General features: G+C 45.9%; 1 protein-coding gene across 2 annotated transcripts; it reads right to left on the bottom strand.

Moving 5' to 3' along the window:
- Positions 1–2,180: 2,180 nt before the first annotated feature.
- Positions 2,181–22,287, bottom strand: LOC128892446 (ras-responsive element-binding protein 1-like). Of its 2 annotated transcripts, none has more exons than XM_054152877.1 (4): positions 21,342–22,287; positions 9,653–9,726; positions 4,941–9,329; positions 2,181–4,610 (listed from the first exon to the last, which is right to left on the bottom strand). In XM_054152877.1, exons 1-4 carry the CDS (start codon positions 21,358–21,360, stop codon positions 4,041–4,043), a joined length of 5,052 nt encoding a protein of 1,683 aa, XP_054008852.1. In that variant the 5' UTR covers positions 21,361–22,287; the 3' UTR covers positions 2,181–4,040. The 2 variants fall into 2 exon arrangements, with proteins under 2 accessions (XP_054008852.1, XP_054008853.1); XM_054152878.1 differs by having other exon boundaries at positions 4,532–4,671.
- Positions 22,288–22,675: the final 388 nt, after the last annotated feature.

The following is a 22,675-nucleotide window of genomic DNA, read 5'->3' as shown; positions in this document are numbered from 1 at the left end:
ACATTTATTTTTAATTATATTACTCTCATAGATCATTACAATTAAAAATAGTCCAAACAGCGTTCTGTTTAGACTCACTTTCGGCATTCGTGTGCTGTTGTTCTGTAATTCTCGCCCCTCAGCTCACGATAATTGACAATTCTAATTTTTCCTGATAAATAAAACTGAGCTGACACACGAAGGATTGCTAACACACGCGCAAGGTAGACGCGCAGAGGATATTACGCGTTGCAGTCGACGCTGAACATCTCCTGCGCGTTATTTTCACGTACATGCGATACCTTTGTCACGTTATTCCTTCGCTTTGTAGCCATTTCATTGTAGAAAAAAAGTGGAAATAAATCAGTGGAATCCGAACACCCCCATGTACCCTTTCTCTTTTCAATAAATCAATCGATCAGCTACGTCATTGCTCCATGGACGCGCGTTAACGAAGAAACGTCGATTCACAGCGAAATTACAGGCGTTCGTTTTCCTAGAAACTTACAAAGAAAAAAAAAATGAGAGAAAGCTAACGTGTGTTTTGATTTGAATAATGTTTGTTTCATTTTCGAACGTTCTTACGTATACTCCCATCAATAAATACACAGTCGAAATGACAACGAAAGAAAATGTACAAATTCTCGTGGGATTTTCCTTTTCCTTAAGTTTCGAGCACGATCGATCGACATACGTTTTCAGTATCTCTATATTTACACGCGTAGGGTTCACGCAGGACTCGCATTGAACGCGCGCACCGTCGATTATTTCACTGGACATGCTCGCGTTTCGATCGAGATAATATCGAACCGTCTCGCCGTGACCCCGGAACGCACCAACCTTAAAACTACCGGAGCAATTAACCCGCTGGTTTACTCGCAAAATGGATTCGTCTTCGGCGGCTCGACGCGAATCATTGGCCGAAGCGATGACAAAACGTTATTATTTTTTTTTTTTTTTTTTATTCATTACAACGTGCAACGAATTCATCGTAGATCTCGATGTCCATTTTCACCAGTGATCACCAGTGGCGTGGCCAAACGTGTGATTTCAAGACAAATAAAACATGTATCGATTTTTAAGTGTACTTTTGGTAAATATAAATTTTGCAATAGTAAGTATTGGCAGTAGGGCGCCTAAAGGATTGGAAAACAAATTAATGTTTACCATGTATAATGATTTGAAATGTACAAAAAAAAGAAATACCAAATAAAAGTTGCCCGTACAAGTCTCCAGAGTTACTGGGTACGCCACTGGTTGACATGGATGTTAATTAAAACTCTAAGTAATTTATTTTGTAATAAATATCCCGCGCGATACGTGTGTGACACAACACCGAGAAGGAACCTAAAAAATATACTCGAGTCGGCTTGAACTCGAAGCGAGACCCGCTTAAAAGCGAAACTTAAAGCACCCCTCGACAAACTTTAAACGGCTCTCGACCTATCGACGAGCGCACGTCGATTCACGTTAGGGATGTTCGATTCTGTATCGATTTTCTAGAAAATCGATCTTCACGAGGCGATCGTCGACATTACAAAACGATACCAACGCGGCGAGCTCCGATACAAATCGATCATTTCGTCGAGAATCTAATGCTTTCGGTCAAGAATCGATCCTCGACTCGTCCAACTTCCTCTAGTTCAATTCGAATTGCACATGGATGTCTGTTCCCTTTTTCGCGATATAACCAAACAGATTTCTCTAACAACAAATACGTATCGAAAACTGTTTATCAGACAGTACCCTTTAATCGTAGATCATGAACGTTCTAGCAGTCTTAACGGTTACTACTATTAAATTTACCATCATCAACGCCAGAATAAATGATTAATCAACGATAACTAAATTACTACTAAATTTCTAATAAATTTCGTCCTTTACGATGCCGTTAATACAAATACGTAAATCTATCTTACAAAAAAAAAAAAAAAATTTCCAAATATACAAACATATACGTCATATACAGTAAATAGTTGGGAAAACGATTATTCGGAGAATCGATTCGAGTAATTCAATTTCAAGTACGAAAATCGATCCCCCAGAATCGATTTTTCTTACAGGGATCGAACATCCCTAATCCCTACGCAGCCGCTCTCGCTACGAAAGAATAAATACAGTGAGCTTAAAAAGAGAGACAAAAGGGTGGGAAACGGATGAAGACGGAAGGAAGTAACACGTGTGTGTGTGTGTGTGTGTGTGTGTGTGTGTGTGTGTGTGTGTGTGTATGCGACGCACAAACAGGGATCGTAGAGTGAAATGGTGAAGAGCAAGAAAGAAAGAGAAAGTGAGAGACAGGGACAAGGAAAGGGGAAAAAAGTATGACGATTAGGAGGTACAAATCTTGATCGGTCGGTTCGATTAGCTTCACAGGCGTCCCGTCCGATCGAACCGAATCCGATTATTTGGTATAATTGCATTTAAATATCGTTTCCTTCTCAGAGAACTCATTTAACGTGGACTATGCACGACGCGAAACATAGACCTACCAAGAGTGTTTTAATTAGGCTATCTATATACAAGTAATCTTTACGCGACGGAATAGAAATCGATTATTACATATGTATATATATATCAAGATAAACTTTTTTCTATATTGTTCTATTTTGCATATTATCGTCGACCATGCGTCTTCGACTTGCACGATAACGACAAAGAGAACGTACCTTACGTTACCAATCGAAAGGTTCCGTTTCGATCCTTCTTTCGGTCCTAGTCTCGTTTCCGTCTATCGAGAGCCTCGATTCGAGACTTTGCTCCCAAAACTCGAGTAATCGATAGGGAGGGGAGAAAACAAAAATAAGAGAACTTTCCCTCGTTGCGCGCTGCGAATTCCCGGCTCTAAGTACGTGACGAAACAATAAATAGAAGTACGTATATGGCTAACTTAATTCGTTGTGTAAAACGTATCTTTGGGTTTGAGTACGGCCCGATCCGTCAAGGTGGAACTGGTTCGATTAATGGGAAAAAACTCTGACAGACAATAGAGCTTATCCGCGGTACCTCGAGGCGCGGGCATACTCGTATTCTACTCGTTTGCTTGCGTTCGTCCTCGTATTGGCAAGGCTGTCCGCGTCCTTTTGGCGCACGAGGTCCTTAACACTTTCTAGAGACGTGTGGTTCACACGTGCGTGGGTATAATATATGTACACAATGCAGAGAGAGGGAGAAAGATACAGATACACGCTGGTACACACTCTAGGCGTTTCGAAACGCGCGCGCAGTACGAAAGAAACTAGAGATTATAGGCACGTTACCGACGCAGCGAGAACCGACAATGACTTGAACGTCACCGGTCGTGTAGCTAACTGTAAGCTGTAAAAGGTAATGTCGTGCTGCACCTTCGAAATCGATACGCGTTCCTCCCGACCTGTTGGCAGTCGCTGATCTTTGAAATCGACGCGTTCGTTGCTGGAATCGTTGGCTCTCCTTAGCTTGAACTGGAGTGGCCACTACTGATCCGATTTTTGTATAAAAATACCATCGCAGGGTGTTCGTTCCTGAGAGACAAGAAACCACCATTAATACTATGATAACTTCGATCTATAGTACAAGCGAGCGATAATTCTTTTCTCTCAGAACTGAAGCGTTACTCGAACGAGATGGTATTTTTATCGTGGGATGGGCAGTGTATATCGAAGAATAATATTTACGAAATAAATAGAGATTGAAACAAAGTCATAAGATACCGTTACGTCTACATAAGAGCATCGTGCCTTTTGTTTAGTCCCGACGGATCCAGCAGCGAATCTTTCCCGTAAAAACATCCGAGATAATCTATGTAGTTAGAGACCACGCTTTCGCTACAATAGAGTCAATTCGTAAAATACATTCTCGTACACGACGAACTTACTTGAGCTCTGTGAACAGTCAGTACAGTAACTGCTTCCGCGGACCTTCAGCAACGAACCATTACGGTGGCTGTTGCAGTAGCGAAAAGGATCCAGAAGACAAAGATGTATCAAAGATAGCTCCAGTCGACTTCATTTCTCAGCGCGAGGAGAGGAGGAACCTAAGGCACGGTCGTGAAAATGTCCGAGGGACAGCAGGCGAAAGCAGCTTCACTCCTGGCTGCGTTTCACCCCCAACAACTTGGCAGCATCGTCAGCTGACGCTTGCAGCACCCGATCGATGAAGCTCTTGTCTCTTATCCCTAACAAATTGGAGATCAAGTCGTTGTCGGCGCTCTCGGTCGCGTCGGGATTCGCGTTTTGCGGCATACCGGCCAGTTTCCCCGTGAGGGTGGTCAGCTTCTCGTAGGGATTGAATCTCATCAGGCCGCTGGGCGCCGCGTCCGCTGTGGCGACTGGCGCGACCGTGGGCAACGAGATTCGGTCCTGGATCCTTGGATTCCCGGAGTTGGCAGCCACCAGGACGGGTGGCTGTTGCTGGCTTCGAGGCGTGATGGGCGAAGGTTGTACCGGCGAGTTCTCCTCGTCGCCGCTGGTCCCCACGTACATCGTCGAGTCGATGGACTCGTGTTTCTTCCTGTGTCGCAGCATGCTGTGCTTCAGCGTGAACCTTCTGCAGCAAATGTCGCAGGAGAACGGTCGTTCCCCCGTGTGGGTCCTCATGTGGCGGCGCAGATCCTCCGCGGACCAGAACCGCCTCATGCAGAAAGCGCAGACCACCTGGAAATGTTGGAAGAGCCAACCTTTTAGTCGATGCTGGGATTCTTCGTTAATCACAGATCTATTACAGAACAAGCAGTCCACTTGAGCGCGGCCGAATCAGACAGCAAACGCGGGGAATCATGATGTAAAGACAAGAGGATTTTCTCTACGTCTTTCTGCACGTGTTCCTTAATAAATTCAATTACTGTATGAACCCTTGAGGGACGATTTTTACTGGAAATTATAAGAGGCGCAGAGGTGCTCACACCCTTGTCTTTATATCACGCGAACAGAATCCCCACAGAGACAGTATCTTTGTGAAAATCGCTTGGCTACGCGAAACCTTACCTTTCTGTTACTGTAGTCAGGGAAGCGTCCTCTCTTCTCTTCGCCGTCGCTGGGGTGCTGGGGCGGCGGATGCTGCTGCTGGTCCTCCGCCGTGTCGATGTCCATGTCTAGTGCACCCTTGGCCACGAGCATCTCGTACGACCTTTTGTGATTCATCTTTATGTGCTCCAAGCAGTCCTGTCTCTCGGCGAAACCGCAGTCGCACAGGTGACACTTGAACGGCACGTCGCTGGGTCCAGGAGAGGATCTTGGCGAGGGTCTCCTGGACCTAGGCGTGTCGACGGCGGATGGCAAGGTGTTCGCGGTCGCCTTAGGCAGCTCCGTCACGGAGGACGTCTCCATGCTCTCAGAAACGCTCGACGACTGGCTGTCGTAATCTGTCTGCTCGTTCTGCTTCGAGCACTCCTGAGGACTGTTCTGAGGCTCGCTGGACGGGGTATCGGACCTGCACTTCATCTTGCGCGCGTGCTTGGTCGAACGATGCTTCTTCAGGTTGCCCAGGGTGGAGAACGTGGAGCTGGGGCACTGGTTGCACTTGTACGGTCTCTCTGGAACGTTTCTCATGGAGAAGGAACTGTTGTTGTTGATCACCGCTTGGCTGTCGGGCGACGAAGAGTTCCTGACCCTGCGTATCTTGTTCGGGTTCGCTTTGTGCTTCCTCAGCAGGTGACGATCACAGTTGGATTTTGTGGTGAAGAGGAGGGAACAGTGGACGCACTGGTAAGGCTTCTGTCCAGTGTGGGTCAGGATGTGCCTCCTCAGGGACGACGTCCATGGGAAAGGTCGCTCGCAGTACGGACAGATGACGCGATTGGGCGCCATGGAGTACGCGGACTTCTTCTTCTTCTTCTTCTTTTTCTTTTTCTTCTTGGGCGAGGCGGTGCTGACGGAATTCAGTGAGTTCACTGAGTCGGACTTCTCGTCGCTACCAGAGTTGTTGCAGTCGCTATTGGACGCCACCAGGCCCTCTTCGTCGCTGAGATATTGCGGCTGGAACTGTTGGTACTGCTGGGAGGCGTTGTCTAAGAGTTCAGAGACACTCGCCAAATCTGCGGCTCCTTCTTCTATCTTCTCAGGCTTCTCTTCGTTCTGCTCCGTTTTGAACACTCCATCGCCTGCGTTATCGCTCATCACGTCCTCAGGTTCGGCGGGTTTCTTCGCGCCTAACGTCTTCGCTTCCTCGTTAACATTGTCGCTGTGCGCGGACTCTGTGTTGGAGGACTCGCAATCGGCCTTCACGGGCTCCTCAACCTCCTCTTTGATTACTGCCTCCTTGACCGTCTCTGCTTCCAACTGTCCCCTCAGCAGACTGGTGCACTTCTCCTTCTGCTCCTGAGATTCCTGAGCGTCCTTCTCTTGCGGATCCTCGTCGATCACGAGCTCCTCCTCCGAGTCGTTGTCTTCGATCTTGTTAGTCTTTAACTGCTGCGCCAGGATCGCGTACTTCACCTGGTCCGAGATTGGATGCTTGGTGTACTCGGAATTAGCTGGTTGCTCCACTTTTGGTAGAATGCTTGGGTACGATTGGGCCACCTGAGAGGGAGGCTGTCCGAGATTCTGCAATAACGCCGGATGACTCGACGGTGGTCTTCCTCTGGTCGAGTGTCCTCCTCTGGGTCTCTGGCTCCAGTGTTGCGGATGCTGCTGCTTGATGTGTCGCTCCATGTTGCTCCTCAGGGTGAATCTAGCCGAGCAATGCTCGCAGGTGAACGGTCTCTCCGTCCTGTACCGACGTTGCTTTTGTTTAGGCATCAGAACTCCGTTCTTGATCACCATCTTCACGGAATTCGCGGATGGTATGTGGTTCTCTGGCTTCTCGCGGCCGGACAGAGCCTTGTTGGCGATCTTGGACGAGATCAGCTTGGCGTAGTCGCTCTGCTCGTTAGCTGCTTGAGCGTTAATATCTCTACCCGGTGGGAAAGCCGTGAATCCGGCGCCTCCGATGGAGGGCTCGACTAGAGTCCCACCGCTGGTCAACTGGAGGCCCCTCACCAGCTCTTTCTGCAATCTGTCCTTCATCGTAAAGTCCTGACCGAAGACGTGCGGGTTGAACAGATACGGTGGTAGAATTCCCGCCCCCACGCCTGGAGGAAAGGTCCCAAAGTTCCTGTAAATCAGGTGAGCGTTCGCGTAGAGTGCCTCCAAAGAGGTAGGCTGAGAGCTACCCTGTCCAGCCTTCAACAAAGCCTCCGTGAGCAACAGCTGGCTGGTAGCGTTGTACAGTTCCTTTTGATTCTTTCCGTAATGCTCCTGCGACCCTGCGAAATCACCGTCCTCCTTGTCCTTTGACTTCTTGCTGAGATCCAGGACGTCCATCGACAAATCCAGAGGGCCGTCCTCGCCGACGCTCTCGGACACGTTCAGACCCTTCTTCAAGTTCATCGGACTAGCTTGTATTCTTTGGTGCGAATCTGATTTGGTATCACTGACTAGAGACGCGCTGCCTTCCGATGACCTTGACTCGAGATCCTCGTCGAGCTTTGCGTAGTCCGGCTTGCCGTCCAGCGCCGATTTTCTATCGTCGTTTCGTTGCGTCAGCTCGATCGGTTGCGTAGGCCTCGAGAACGCCTCCGTTTTATCGTAGTGGTTCGAGTTGTGCATCGATAGCGCGTTGTTGTGCAGCTTGGCCTCCTCGATGATCCTGATCTCGCCGCGACCTTCTATAGGCACGGATGGATAATGCATCTGAGTCTGAAGATGGAGCTCGTCCCGTTCGCTGGGGTACACCAAGCTCTTCCTCACGTCGTCTTTCATCACCCTCGGCGAACTCCTTTCCACCGTCTCGTTCGTCGAGTCTTCGTTTGGATGATATATCAGCACGCTCTTGATGTCCTCCCTGGTGAGCTTGCCGTGACGATTGCGCACGTGGCGCTCGCAGTTCGCCTTGGTGGTGAAGGCGTAGTTGCACAAGGAGCACTCGTACGGTCTATCGCCGTTGTGAGATCTCAGATGCCTCACCAGGGTGGCTTTGTCGGTGCTGGTATAGGGGCACATGTTGCAGGGATAGGGCATGCCAGGACCTACGCCCATGTGGGCTCGGTTGTGGCCCTTCAAGGCTCTCAGATTCGGGAATATCGCCGTGCAGAGTCTGCAAGGGAACTCCCCTTTCAGTTTCATCTTTCGGAACTCGGCAGCGAACGCGTCCTGAGCTTCTTCTTCGTGGAACTCCGTGGAGAACGTGCCAGAGGACCCCGAGGAGCTGACGTTGGGATTGAATTTGATGTTGCTCTCGGGAGTGCTGGCGTCCGATCGAGGAAAGTTCTGAAGTATAGGCCCCGACGTGACGGATATAATACTCTGAATGTCGGCTAGGTCTTTGCCTTCTTTGGCTTCCGTGAGAGCAGCTTTGTTCTGCAGGTCTAAACCGGCGAAGAAATCGTCCCTCCTTGATTGGCTGTCGTCGATGGCTCTGGATTGAGGGCTGGAGGTCCCGCAGTCCGTCTCATGGGCGTCCAGAGCCGATCTACATGGAAACGCGCGCAGACATTTGGAACACTGGAACCTGGCTACTTCGCCTGAGGCTGGTCGGTGAAGGGACTGCTCGCAGACCGCCCTGGCGATCGCTGGGAACTTGTCGGACGAAAAGTCGACGAAGGTGAGGTCGTTGAACCCTACGACGGAGTTCCTCAGATTCCTCGCGGTGTTCCCTATCGAGTGCTCCGCGAAGTGGATCATGAATCGGTGCAGGTTCAGGACTCGGTGGTTCTTGAAGGAGAGATTGCACGCGTCGCACTTGGCAGGGAACTCTGGATGACTGCGTTCCAAGTGAGCCTCCAACAGAGCGCTGGTAGCGAAATCTTGTCTGCCGCATACGGGGCAATTGTAAATGTTCTGACTATCGTCTGGCCGCGTCTTCATTTCAGTCCTGTTGGTGTTATTCAGGAGGATCTTGTGCCTCTTCTGGCCTTCGTTGTCGCTCAGGTAGTCGGTGCACTTCCGTTTCCCCGTCAGACTCGTCGATTTCTCCTGTCTGTCGATGAAATCGGGCGAGTTCCTCTTTGCTATCTCGTTGTTATTATACTCCTCGATGTGTCCAGCCTTGATGGGCTTCTCGGAGTCGCTGCTGCCCTCGGAGTCGGTGCAACTGTGAGGCGAGGTGGCGCGATGCGCGGTCCTCAGGTGCCTGTTCATGTTCCCGTTCGTCGTGAAAGCCATCTCGCAATACTTGCACTTGAACGGACGTTCGCCGGAGTGAACCAATACGTGCCTGTCCAGCGAGCTGGCGGAGCTCAGCACCTTGTTGCATACCCCGCAACAGTAATCGTCCTCGCCGCTGCAGTCGGTGCTGCGCGGCGAGTTGTGCCCGCGAAGGTGATTCGTCAGCTCGCGGGAGCTGGGCAGCACTGTTGGACAGGCGGGGCAGGGATGGGCGCTCTCTGGTAGGTCCACCTAAAAATTACATCGAAATTGGATCGCTGAGTTTCGAGGCTGGGATGAATGTTGCTTAGTTTGGTAGGTTATGGTGTGGGGAAACAAGATGGGATGCGCGATGTATCAATTGACAATTCTTCTTTGTGGTACCCGAGGAAAGGAACTCATGCAAAGGAACTCTAAGGTGCTGACACTGGGGTTAAATTTAATGTTACTGTCAGACGTAAGAGGGAAATTCTGAAGTATAGGTCCTAAAGTAGGCGGACACAGTACATTGACTCTCTAAAGAAGCTGTCAATCGGTACTGCTCACGAAAAAAGTGATTGGTGAGTGAAACTTACACTGGATGGTGGCGATGCAGCATCCGCTTGCGCTTCGTTGTCGTGTCCCTGATCGGGGCCACTCTTGACAGTAACTGAAACAAATAAAAACGTTTCAACGTTAGAAAAAGGGAGAAAACGCGAGCTCCGAAACATCTACGAGATGAAACCAGCAACATAGTACCGTGAGAATTTAATTCGGGATTGAAACAGTCGGATGAAGTTAGGTCTAAGTTTTCCAGTCGGACATTTCGATCGAAAATCGATTAAAATTTTTATTACAAAGGTAGACGTCCCCTTCTGGATGTCAAAGAATTCCCCCTTCGCGCGAGTAGTTCGCGTCAACGCGATAACGGTGCGTATTGTTTGCAAATTTTTTTAATTGGTCGCAAGAAGCGTCGGAACACGATCGCCTCGAGGAGATCTGGCCGTATTCCGGAAGCTGATAGACGACCGCAAAGAACGACGCTGGGACAATGACACTTATCGCGTCCTAACCGCAGCCGTCCTTATTTGCGCGCTTTTAAAAAAGCATTCCAAGGATCCTGCAGCCAACGCTGGAGCACACTTCCGAGAGAGATACGGGTACGAAAATAGGCTGGGAGAAAAAGAACTCGATTCCGCGATTACGGCCGTGATAAGGCCATAATCGTCGTCGTTTCGATAAATAATCCGCGATGGAAAGCTTGTCTACATTCTGCTTCGTTTCTATGGTTGTCTGTGTTCGACATTATGATTTTTAAAATGTATCATTTCAATATCTCTATGGATCGATCGCAAGAGGATATTTCTTTGGGAATTAGTTGTTTTAGAAATGAGAGCGTGTAATTGATTCCGAAAGAGGCAATGAACCTCATGCTTGGATCATCCTTTGGTATTCATTTATATTATATTCGTGTACTATATTCTATTTATTAAAATAGGAGGTTCCCCGAGGTTTTAGAACGTTTCATCCCTCGATAAAACTACCACGTGCTTTTTAGTGCATCCAACAAGTCACGTGACTTACAGTATAGTTATTAGAAGGCGTTTAGCGAGGGTAACGCGACGATAAATCGCTCGTATCGAATTCATTCCCATACTTTGAGCGCAAATGCGCGCACGCAAACCGCAAGCTAAGTTTGATCCAAAGCGGGCGAAAACCCGTTTCGTCCGCGTGATTTACGCGCATGAATAAAGTCACCTGCGGCAGGTAATACGGGAGCAGGTTTATTCGTTCGCTTCGTTCTCGTCTTGTCGCAATTTCAATGAATCATTCTCTGCGGTCGCGTGGACCAGACCTTAAACACCGACCTTGCCACTCGAGTGACTTGAATACACTAGCGATAAAACTCGAAGGAAACGTGATTTTACAGAAAACGTTAAAATAATGAGTCGAGCGGTTTTGTTGGTATCAGGGAGTCGATGACAGGAGAGTTAACGAGTTTAAATAGAGTTATAGTAACAGTTTGGACGTTTGAATTTTGACGGGAAACGGAAAAGCTTAGAAGCAGTTTTTCTCCTGAAAATATTAGTACGAAATCATTTGTTGCGTGATGCACAAGTTGATGATCGAACTAAATATTCAGGGATAATTGGTGGCACAACAATGATCTGTAAAGTCTGACCATGGATCATCGATAACGGCGCGAGATATTTTGTCTGCTTCCTGAAACGAGCCGATAATACGGATCGCGTTCACGACTGTCAATATAGATCAATCTAATTTCTTGTCGGATGAGAAAAACGTGTAAGGAGATAACGTCGACGGCTGAGCGTGTACGACGACGTCTTCGCTGTTGCAATACTCGTGATTCTCGATCGATTCTATATCTATCGAGGTGGGAGAATCTTCTATCTAAAAGAATGGAGAACAAATTTGAATGAAATAGCGAGTAATTCAATCTCAACGAAGTCATTCTAAACGTGTATCGTGACGTACGAAAAATCGTAGAAACTCGGAAATATTTTAGCACCGCTGAGGAAAACTACACGGTCGATTCCAGGAAATCAATTTTATCTTGGCGCTCCTACGAGAAAAGTGAAATTCGCGTCGATGATTTCCGTTACGGAGCAAATAAACATTTATCTAGTTCTCGGATATAAAAAACACACTTATCTTCGCTAAACGTGACTGACGCGTTTATCGGGACTTCGAGAAATTTTGATTTTTAAATACTATCCGAATGAACGTGTATCTCTCGAGCTGAAGAGTATTACAACCCTTTTGGCAAACATTTATTTACAGATTTACAGCGAGTGAAAAACCTTGTAATATGTTTGCAAAACAAACAGAAGAGTTAAATTTAATGGAACGAAATATTGACAAGGTAAATGTATCACTTAAAAAAAAAAAAAAAAAAAAGTATGAAGTTGAGGGGAACTTTGATGCTGGAGAGATGAAAGCGGTATTATACTCCTATATAAAAAAATATAATCCAACTCTTCGCATATTCTGCTGTTCTGTAAACAAAAGTGTTTACTATCGCGTCCATGTTCTGTCAGAATAGTATCAACTCTTCCATTCTGCTCGTTTCACTGGTGAAAGTTTCTGCAGGTTCGATATGTAAACAACTTTTCCTCGGGTGTCACTTCGATTAAAAACTTTACACTAAGGGTCGCGTATAACCAAACTTCACATTTACGTTTACTTATTCAGAGACAAACGCTCGTATTCGTTTTCGCTGCCAGACTCAAAGGAGTTTTCTTTCATTGATGAAATTACCGAATAAATATGGAGTTTTCGTAGAAACGATTTACACGGAAGAATAAAAAACAAAGGTATCTAATTTAACTTGGATCTCCGTTCGTCGCAGTCGAAAGCGCAGGTCGCTTATCGATACGTCCAAGTCGAGCGACGCTGGCTTGGAGAGAAGAATAGAAATCGGTTTTCGTGGTTCACAGAGCCTCGTAACGATTGGGTCTCCGACCATCGACGATCGTTACAAGTGGAAAGCACCTGGATTTCCACTTGTCACGACGGGACAATACGTTCCGAATTTCACCGACCGATATTTTGCCGATACGCGCTTTTTCGTATTGCAGACCAACCGAAATTAATTTTCGGTGACTCCAAGATGGAAAGCGTGGACTTGTATTCGTTTCCTCGGAATTAATCGCCAAAAGGAGACTCCGTTTTGGAGCAGTTTCACTTTTACACATTTCGACATAAAGTTTATGTTAAGCGGAATTTTTTATGTACACATATACAATTAAATTTTTCTAAATATATAGGATGTATATAAACATCTTCTACAAGGGTAAGCCTGAACTCGTGTTTATTTCCCTGGAATTGATTGCCAAATGGAGACTCCATTTTGGAGCAGTTTCACTTTTTCACATTACGACCACATAGGAGTTATAAACCTCACGTGGGGCGTCAATTTAACATACATACATATAACTAAAATAAAATGTTCACAGTCTTCAAGAAGCCCATAAACATGATTCTAAAAAGAAATGTCTGAAACTGTATTAATTTCTCCGGAATTAGTCGCCGAAGAGAACTTTCAGGAGCAATAGCTTCCTTTAAATCGCTGCTTCTATTTTTTTTTTTTTTTTTTTGTTTAAATTGAGAAAATGGAAGGGTAACCGAGGTCTCGACGCGACATCCCGAAGGGCCAGACGCCACGCCCTATATCCGCAATGCACCCCCTGGGGGTTCGTGTCGCAGAGGGCCGTGGAAAAGGGAGCAGTGTCAGTGAGTCCATCGAGGGCGTACATGCGCACTTCCGTCGACCCGCGCCTCCTACGAATCATAGGATGCTGCGCTGAACCACTGGTGGGGGTGATGCCCGCCATTGGCCGCCTCTCATCTGTCCGAGCTTTTATCTCGATTCCCTTTCCTCTGCTACTCTACTCAGTTCCCCCTCCCGTTTCGCATCGAGTTTACTCCCCTCCCGCTGCTCGTTTCCCCGTCTCTTTCTCCGATCCGCTTCATCTGGCTTCTCTTTCACGCTTTCCGCCATCGACGTCTCCCCGTCTCTCTCCGGGTGTTTCCCTATCTTTTCTGGCTTGTACGATCGCTCTATGTGCTTCTTTTCGAGGGAACATTGATGTATTTTTGAGAAGGAAATACAATTCTTCGATAATTGTAATGCTTTTTCTTCGCTAGATACGAATTTAAATTGTTTTTCCAATTTTCAACGGCATCAGTCAGCGATAATAATTCTCCTTTTCCCCTCTTCGCACTATTTCTGATTACCAAAATCGAGGAATGGTTCATTTCTGATATCCAACGCGCGTTTAGCTCGTGCGCGGACTAATGGGTGACGATGAATCCGCTTCGCAGACAATCGCGTCTCTTTCTTCCTACATTCGCGCTTCCCACTCCCCCCGTTTGCACGTATGTACCCTTCGTTACACTCCACATTTTCACCTTCTCCTTTTCCCCTATCTCATCCCCCACCAGCCTCCCATGCGTACATCTTTCTCCATCGCTGCGCTCTCCGCGTTCGACCGCGTCGTCTCTCTCCCCCTCGCTCTACGTCCCTCCCTCCCTCTCTCCCGCATCTCCTCTGACTCTGTTCTCCCCCCTCCCCGCGTTCTGCTCTCCCTTTCATCCCCGCTCTCTCCACGCTCGGATACACCCACGCAGCACGCAGGAGAAGCAAAGATGGCGGTCGGTTAGTGTGTTTCGAGAGTCGTAGTCCTGACAACCTTGGACCTACCCACCCGTGACACCTTGGCCACCCTCTGGTTGCTCTGGTGGTGACACACGCTCCATTTTTTTCTCTTCCTTTCCCCCTCGTCTCCTTCCTGTCCGCGGAATTGAACAGAGATGGCCAGAGAGAAAAGGGGTGGGGGCAGGACGCGATTATCGAATCGCTGATAAGAATTCGCGATGGAAACATGCACCGTTGCACGTCTGCTATTAAGGACTGGATATTGGCGAGAAATAGGGGTGGTCGAGTAAAATTACTTTTGGAAGAGTTAACGGAGAATCGGTGATTTTCGAATTTCTCTGTTATTGCTTTCCCCTTTCTTCTGTTCTGTCTTTTTCGTTTCGTTAATTCCCAAGTGAATACTCGCTAATGAGAATGAGAACAAGTGCACGAAACTGATTATGTATTTCGCAATTCTTGTGTAAAATGTAAAAATATTTCGCGTGTAAATTTCGTCTGATTTTTCCCATGAATACGCTCGTTAGTATGCACAGGGTATTAATTGTTCTTTAATAGCATCGGTAATGTCCGCGATTTACTCACGTTATTGTTTTTGCGTTAATGGAGCGATTCTTCGGTAACAGTACGAGAAAATAATATTTCATAAACGCTGCGAGTGATGGGGAGAAACTAAATTGGAAATACTAATATCGTTGTTTCTCCTTACGCGTCGAACAGTATAATTTTGACGGAGTCATTGGACGTTGCTCTGCAAGATTAGAGAGAATTATTAATATTATTGTTAATATATCGTAATAAATATACCGAGCTCGACGAGTCGTCTACTACAACGTATCCTTCGTGTACCGTTGATTAATTTAGGAAATGTTAATTGCAGATGTGATATCGTGATACCGTTGTTCCTCGATATCGGAATCATCCGACTGTGCGTGTCACACGCTGTGATTAGGTGCTACTAACTCATTGGGTACAAAGTTCAGCTGAGCAAACCGTTTACTCGCGAAGAGGCTGATGGAAGATTTAGTTCTGTGATGACGAAGATCGATATCTCGCGATACTTAAAATCGTTATACTTTGCCCGACGAGGTTCGTTCACATTCGGCTTTAGCAATTTATCTTTGGAAAGTATCAAAGTATGGGTGTATCTATTAACGCTATTGCTGTTCCGTTCTACTTCTATGGAATAAAGTTACTAAAACAAGGAGCTAAATAGAATTTTGACTACGGAGGGGTAAAGTCTAAAAAATGACTCCGAGCCGTGGTAATCGAATAGGAGATAATAAATACAAAATTTAAAAAGATTGCCGAATGTCGAAGACTGATTATTGCGAACCTCTCTAAACTGATCAGTTTCATGAAATAAAATTCGAGATAGATTGACGTTAAAAACATTGCAAATACTCATATAGGATAGCATAAGTATTCTAATATTCGTTACTGAAAAGTAATCCATGCTTGTGTAAACAATAATATCCCTCCCCCACAAACAATATTATTTCAGAGTCTTACATTTCTATTTTATCTAATAATAATTTTCCATCGCGAGTTCTCCTCGCCAGCCACTAAAATACCATTTAGAAGCAACAAACGAACAGCTCGATTTGCATCGAGAAATTTAAATACGAAACTCACCGTTAGGTTTAATATCGATCGAATCGTATTATTCCTGCGTCGAGGCACGTAACGATCCAACGCGACAAAGTGGTGTCGAACGATTTCGAAACACGCTATTATCTCGTCGGAGCATGATCGACAGGCTTTCTCCGAAAAGGTTCATCTGTCGTGTGTAAACACAAGAAACGACCTCTACTTGGGAGCAAACAATTCCAGGGTTTGGATCGAGCGACTCGAAGAAAATGAAAAAGAAGGTTCAGCGTCCTCGCTGTTGAGCTATTTACTTCCTCGAGTATCTCTATTCCAACATCTGACCGAGCTGATTTCTTTATGTACATTTCAATACCTAAACGTGTTCGATCATTGTATAAGCACAAGATGCGTTCGCTCAATTCTGCTCCAAATATCTGTCTCTTGCAAAATGATGGAGAATCGTTATTATTTTTAGTGGTTGGCGAGAAATATCATTTTTGTTTGTCCACGGCGAAGAGTATTTTTATTATCTTAAACGATCGATTCAACCACTATTCCATTGCAAGATTCATATCTGCTTTCTGTAAAAATAATCGAAGACGTAATACCTTAACCTCGGATAAGTAAATCCCATCGATTTTGAATTTATCGTCGATCTTTGGACTGTCCTAAGAGGTTCCACTAGCTCTCCCATCGATATAGATCGAATCTACTAACGACTATATTATTTGTAAACAGGCGAATTTTTGTGCACTTATGGCGAATGTTCATAAAATAATATACGAGTAACATAGGAGGACAAGCTTACATTTAAATGTATCCGCATTATTTGTAATTCGTAAAACGTCTGATTAATAAGCATTCCTATACGAACAGAATAATTTCTCCTAGAAATCGTGTCGATGGTTTATTAAAAATAAATGGGTAAAATATTTGAGTGCTCTTGTAATAGAGCTTGTGACAGCACTGGCTACACTGGAAACGATAAACAGGAACGTTTCTCACGTTTACAGGATTTTCTTGGGAACCCGACTTGGGGCAATAAACGGGTATGGAAAATGAAAGGCGGTTTCGTAGGGATCGAAGCCGCAGGAAAAACCGTTTCTCAGGCCAGCCAGCGAAACCAGAACGAATTTGTAATTACGACATACTAATTTTTCCGGGGTCGTTTTCTCCGTTTCGATCAGAGCGAGATGGAGTATCTCGTTTCCCACTTCCAGAGAGAAACGGTTTCTGTATCGGATCGTTCTTCTTCTCCGAAGTCATCTTTCCACGCAAAGGCTAGTATTTCATGGTTCGTATTATTTCGTAAAATTCCAGAGAACCTAAGGAATTTTCGTATCCTCGTCGTCCGTCGAGGCGCGAAGTCCGATCATGGCGGCCCGTTCGACCCTGAGGAACGGCTCTAATAAATTTAACAGATACACTGGAAGATATTACGTGTCGACAGCACGGTGTACCAAGTTTTTCTCACGTCCACGATTGGCCGTCGGGACGGCTGTCCATGCTATAACCTGATGTAAAGGATGTCACGGAAAGAATCTTCGTATACGTGGCCCAACCGAGTGCTTCCGCATGTACCTAGACGCGATTGTTATACCTACGCTTGCTATAGATCGCCGCGAACACACACACACAGCCCAACGACCACACGTGCGAATCCACGCTAAATCCACCTGGTGGACTTAGCATTCGGAAACCAGCCTAGTGTCGGGATCTAGGTTTCGATTGGAGTCGGTTTCAGGGTTCAAGAGGACGCTTGGGCAAGAGGCGCGAGTATCTTCGTTTTTAGCGACTCGAAGGGGTGTGGGCCCTGGAGAGACTTCAACGCCGGAAGTGCTAACGAGACGTTGGTTAATTGGAATGTTTCGAGATAGCCAACGGGGGTGAGAAAAGGGAGCGGTTGGACTTTACACGCCACGCCCTAATTCGACTTCCAGGGACCAGCGGCCCCCGCTGCGCAGCTCCCCCTCGTGGAAACATAATTTTCCCGGTTATTACTTTCTCAGCGAATCCGCCTCGTCCTCTCAAACTCGACCCCCCGTGAAGGGCCAGGCCACTTTGCTAAATTAAAGCTCGTCTCGTTGGAAGATTCCGGATCGAGGCGTAATTCAACCCTCTACTTTGTGAATTTTATTTTATTTTCGCGAAGCTGATAACAGTATCCTGTCTCTATCTGCGACATTCGTTAATTAATCGAGAAATTAGAAAGAGGCTACATTGATCTGCAGGTCTACGAAAGAATGCTACGAAACGAATATGTTTACAGCGGTGGAAATATCAGTAAATGAATTCCGCGCCTCGTTCGAATATTTAACACGCTACCGCCAGAGTTCCTGGCGACGAGACGAAGTATTCCTGGAAGATTACCGCCTTCGATTCTCGGTCCTTCGACGCAGCGCAGATAAAGAGACGCGGAAGGTCCTTATCTGCGTGGACTTGGACTACCGATCGGGGTTTCTCTTCCACGGTTGCCGATAGATTAGAACTCGAACGCGTAAGCTCGCCGACGAGATTCTCTCTTAACCTGCGAAACAGGGACAAGTAGAGAATTCTTGTCTGAAATTTCTAAATTAACGAAAAATAAAGCCCTACTCCGTATGAAAATTCTGCCGAATCAAAAGGAACATTTGGAATAAATTACTCCAATTTGTTATCGATTATTCCAATTAAATCCTGCCTGTCTGCGCCGTTAACCGAAATATGAATGAAACTTAGAGGCTTAACGGTTTATTATCGGGTGATGCGTGATACCATCGTTATCATAGTTTGGAATCCATCGTTGTTGTTAATATATATTAATCTCGCGCGATTCTAATTATAGTATTTAAAAAAAAAAAAAAAAAATATTCTGGCTTGATTTAATATTTGTTGGGAGGGGAACAAATAATTTGAAGTTGACTTGGAAATGGAGAACGCTGAAACGTTCATTTGTTTATCGTTGAAGTATTCTAATCTATTCGAGAAGTTCGGATTCGCTAACTTGGTCATTCAAGCGTTTTTGTTAAAATAACGAGTACATCTGTTTAAACTAGAGTTAGATACAGAGATTTGATACAGAGGCGAGCAAAATTAATTTCTACAGCTAATAATTGGCGCGCGGGTTGATTTGCGTTGAAGTGGGTTGGGTCTCGTAGCTATCGAACGATACCTGAAAAATCGATACCAAGCTTCCTGGAAACTGGCTCTGGTAGGATGCTCGATTGCGTCACTCTCGATCCGCGTAATCTCGTTATCTGGTAAGCCTTTCCAGAGGCGTCTCGACGCGTGAATTTCAGCTGTGCTCGCGTCGCCATTGCACGCGATCGACCGCACACATCTTCCAAATCGAACGATAGCGATCGCGGTTCAATTTCATCCATCGACATTCGCGTGAAAAAATTATCTGCGATTGCTCTAACCGAAAGGAAATACCGAGTCCTCGCGGGAATCAATTTCTGTTTGCACCGCGACGTTTTGGTATTATACCAGCTGATACATTTTTTTTTTTTTGAGAAACTAAATTGTATCGAGGGAGAGGCAGATAACGCGGAATTCGTGGGAATCACAGAGATATAGAGAAAAATATTTTCTCGAGAACGGTGTTGTAAAGATTAGCTGAAGAGAGTTATCGAAGCCGCGAGGTGAAATTGTAATGTATTAATGTTCGATGAACTCGTAATCGATTGGATGTTTTCGATTTTTTAATTAAGTTGAAATAATTTCACGCACGATAGCTATGAATTTTATAATTTCGTTTCGTTATGGACATCAGATTCTAATCAAATTGTTCTCGAAGAATATTTTCGTCTTTTCCATTTGATTCAGGTGTAAGTTGCGCAGTGAATACCGATGTTTCGCGGCGATTACTATGTTTCCTGTAAGGTTAGATTGAAGTCGGTTCCAGGAACTCGTGGCCCTCGTGTCATCCAGTCAATCGAGCCCAATCGAATCGCTTCCCTTCGTTCAATTAGGATTAAGGGTGCACTCTCGCCCTTCCGAGCTTTGATTTAAAAAAAAAAAAAAAAAGAGAGAGAGAGACGTCAATCTCTCACTAACGATGTTTCATTTCAGACATTCATTTTTTGACGATTTAATCGATTTTTAAATCGAAGTATAACATTACAAAGTCTTTAAAGTAATAGGAAAAAACAGGTAAACAGTTGTTTACCTATACAAATAAGAATTTCGTCTGACATTGACATAGAAAAATAAATACGATCGATTTAACTGTTGATTACACTTGATCGATTACTATCAGACTGCGGATATTCATGCATTTAAAAGAAGCATGAATATATAAAAAAAAAAAAATTAAACAAACATAAGTTTCCGTTTTTCACCTATAAAAATACTCATTTGGATCAACATCTATCACCCCTCCAATGAAATAAATGTGTACAATTCAAGCAGTCCGTGCTATCAACAAACTTTCAACAAACATCTATCGACTGACACCGCCGATACCATGTAACAAAAATCCCATTGCGGGTCTGGATCATCGATACTTGGTTGCGTTAATCGAGAGCGGCGAGATAAGAGTCGCAGGCGATCGGTATCTCTCCCCTTTGTGCATTCGGCACGTTAGCCATCGAATTTCGACCGTTTGCGAGCATCCTGTCGCCTTCGAATGTTCCCAAGCCTCCGATGAATCAACGTTAATGTCGCTGTTAGGTCGAACCAAAAACAATAGACTGCTCGTTAAAGCGCGAGAGAAGGCGAGACGAAAACGAAACGGTGGCCGCACAAAAGAGTTACTTCGTGTTATTTCGGCTCTCCTTGACTCGACACCCAACGGAAACATCTTCGGCAACGAAAGTTTTTTGGCTCTCGACGTAAACATTCCTCGAATATCTCTCGAATTGATACGTAAATATATGTTTAATCGTCTAGATGCTGGGAGATAAAGGTACTTTGTTTAGAGAGAAAAAAGAATTCTCTCCTACCGGAATTTCCTGGGTGGAACAAAAACGAAACGACTGGAGATTCAACGATCGTTCCCTGGCGACGAATATCAACAGAGAAGCTTATCTGGACACGGCCAATAATCGGGAAGATCGTTTATAATTGGTCGATACGAGAAAGAAAAATTGGTACGTGCATACGAGATTGTAAATGTATTTAATAAAATTTGTAATGAGATACGTTTTGGGGGTGAATTTTATTTCAAGAGTATTCGCTTCAAATTCTTCGAGCATTATGAGTATCGATCGTAGGTACTAAAAATCCTAGCACTTATCGTGGAAAAATGTACGATGAAAAATCTATCTCAAACTCGAGGACCAGGTGTATCACAAAATTCTAATCCGAATATTTAATAATCTAGTTCAATATCGACATGTGACTAGCCAAGAGCGACGTTGATCGTGTTCGCCCAATTTCGAATAGAATCCAGCCCACACTTGATTCGAAAGTCGCGAAAGAACAATCGTGGAAACCAAGTACAGCGATCGATTCGTCATTGGCCCGCCACCGAATCCCTTATCGACGATCATCGTCACTCGATCACCTGACCGTCAGCGACGGAGAAAGACACCTACCTTTCGTCGAATAATCCATGCTTCCTTTCGTCAGCGTCGTGGTCGACTCATGGAGGTCCAAGGTCGGTCCCGGCACTTAACATCCAAACAAACGGCGTACGTTGCACTTATCACGAGCCTCCGCCATCGGGGATGGCCACCAGCGAATTGATATGTCGATACCGTCACTGTGGTTCGGTTCGCGCTAAAACTGTTCGGGTGCGATTCCAAGAAAAACCGAATTACGCTAAACTGTAACCCGAATCTCTAGACAATCGAAGCAGGCGACCGTCCTCAACCCTCGTTACGCGTTTCCGCCATGGATGACGACTACTTCGTATCTCGACCACCGCGTAACTGTCCACGGGAATACTTGAAACGGAGAATACTTCGCGAGAATATTCTCCCAGTCATGAATAATCAATCCTGTCGAAAGTTTTGCACGTCTTCGCCATCGAAGATGGCCACTATCTGTCAATGTATCTCGCGCACAATCACTGTACTTCAGTCCACAGAATCAACCGAGAGGTGTTCCCGGAAACCGATGCGTTCTCCGTGGCGTGCTCTCGAGTAATCGAACGATTCGTGTCGATTCCTCGCAGCCCCTGCTCGCTGAGGGGGGGAGAGCGCTGGAACGTGTCTGCGTATCAGCCTCCGTGGCAGTGTCTCGATATCTCGATACTCTGGTTCTCCATCCGGGGCGCGCACCACTTTTTTCTTCTCTGGGTTCGTCGTGTAACGCGAGCTCGAGCGAAACGCGCGTCACGACGTTACGCGACGAAGGACGACGGACGAGTAAAGGACTCGATTCGAGAACGGGCTACCGAGATCACGGTATCACTCACACACCGACAGGCTGAGAGAGAAAGAGAAAGATAATCAGCACGCGAGGGGAGGGGGAGACAAGGTCCATGAGAACAGATCACGACGGGCCGACTCACCGTGGAGAAGTGACACGGCGCTTCTGACAATTTCTCTCAGCCTGCGCCCGAGCCTCATCATCCCTCCCACCTGGTCCCTCTCCTCTCTCGCTCTGTCTCTATCTCCCACGGCTCCCCACCCCGCGCCCAGCCATCCGTCTCTACGCTATAACTCCGTCCTCCCCACCCCTCTCTGTCTCAACCCGGCGGTCAGGGCCGACACGCGCAGGTGTGCAGAGATGGGCAAAATTCTGGATAAAAATTTCGAGTACCAGATAAATAACGTTTCGTGATTATTGCAATATAAATTATCGAATGAAATTGTCATCTGTGAATTTATTTATCCATGCATCCGTGTGTCCATCTATATATACATATCTAGCTACGTTTATCAATTATCTATCCATACATCCATATATCCCTATATATATATGT

This window comes from Hylaeus anthracinus, unplaced genomic scaffold, assembly GCF_026225885.1.
Source record: "Hylaeus anthracinus isolate JK02 unplaced genomic scaffold, UHH_iyHylAnth1.0_haploid 12002, whole genome shotgun sequence".
Classification (NCBI taxonomy): Eukaryota; Metazoa; Arthropoda; class Insecta; order Hymenoptera; family Colletidae; genus Hylaeus; species Hylaeus anthracinus.
Note: the sequence above shows the minus strand (reverse complement) of the source record. Positions and strands in the feature narration are given on the sequence as shown.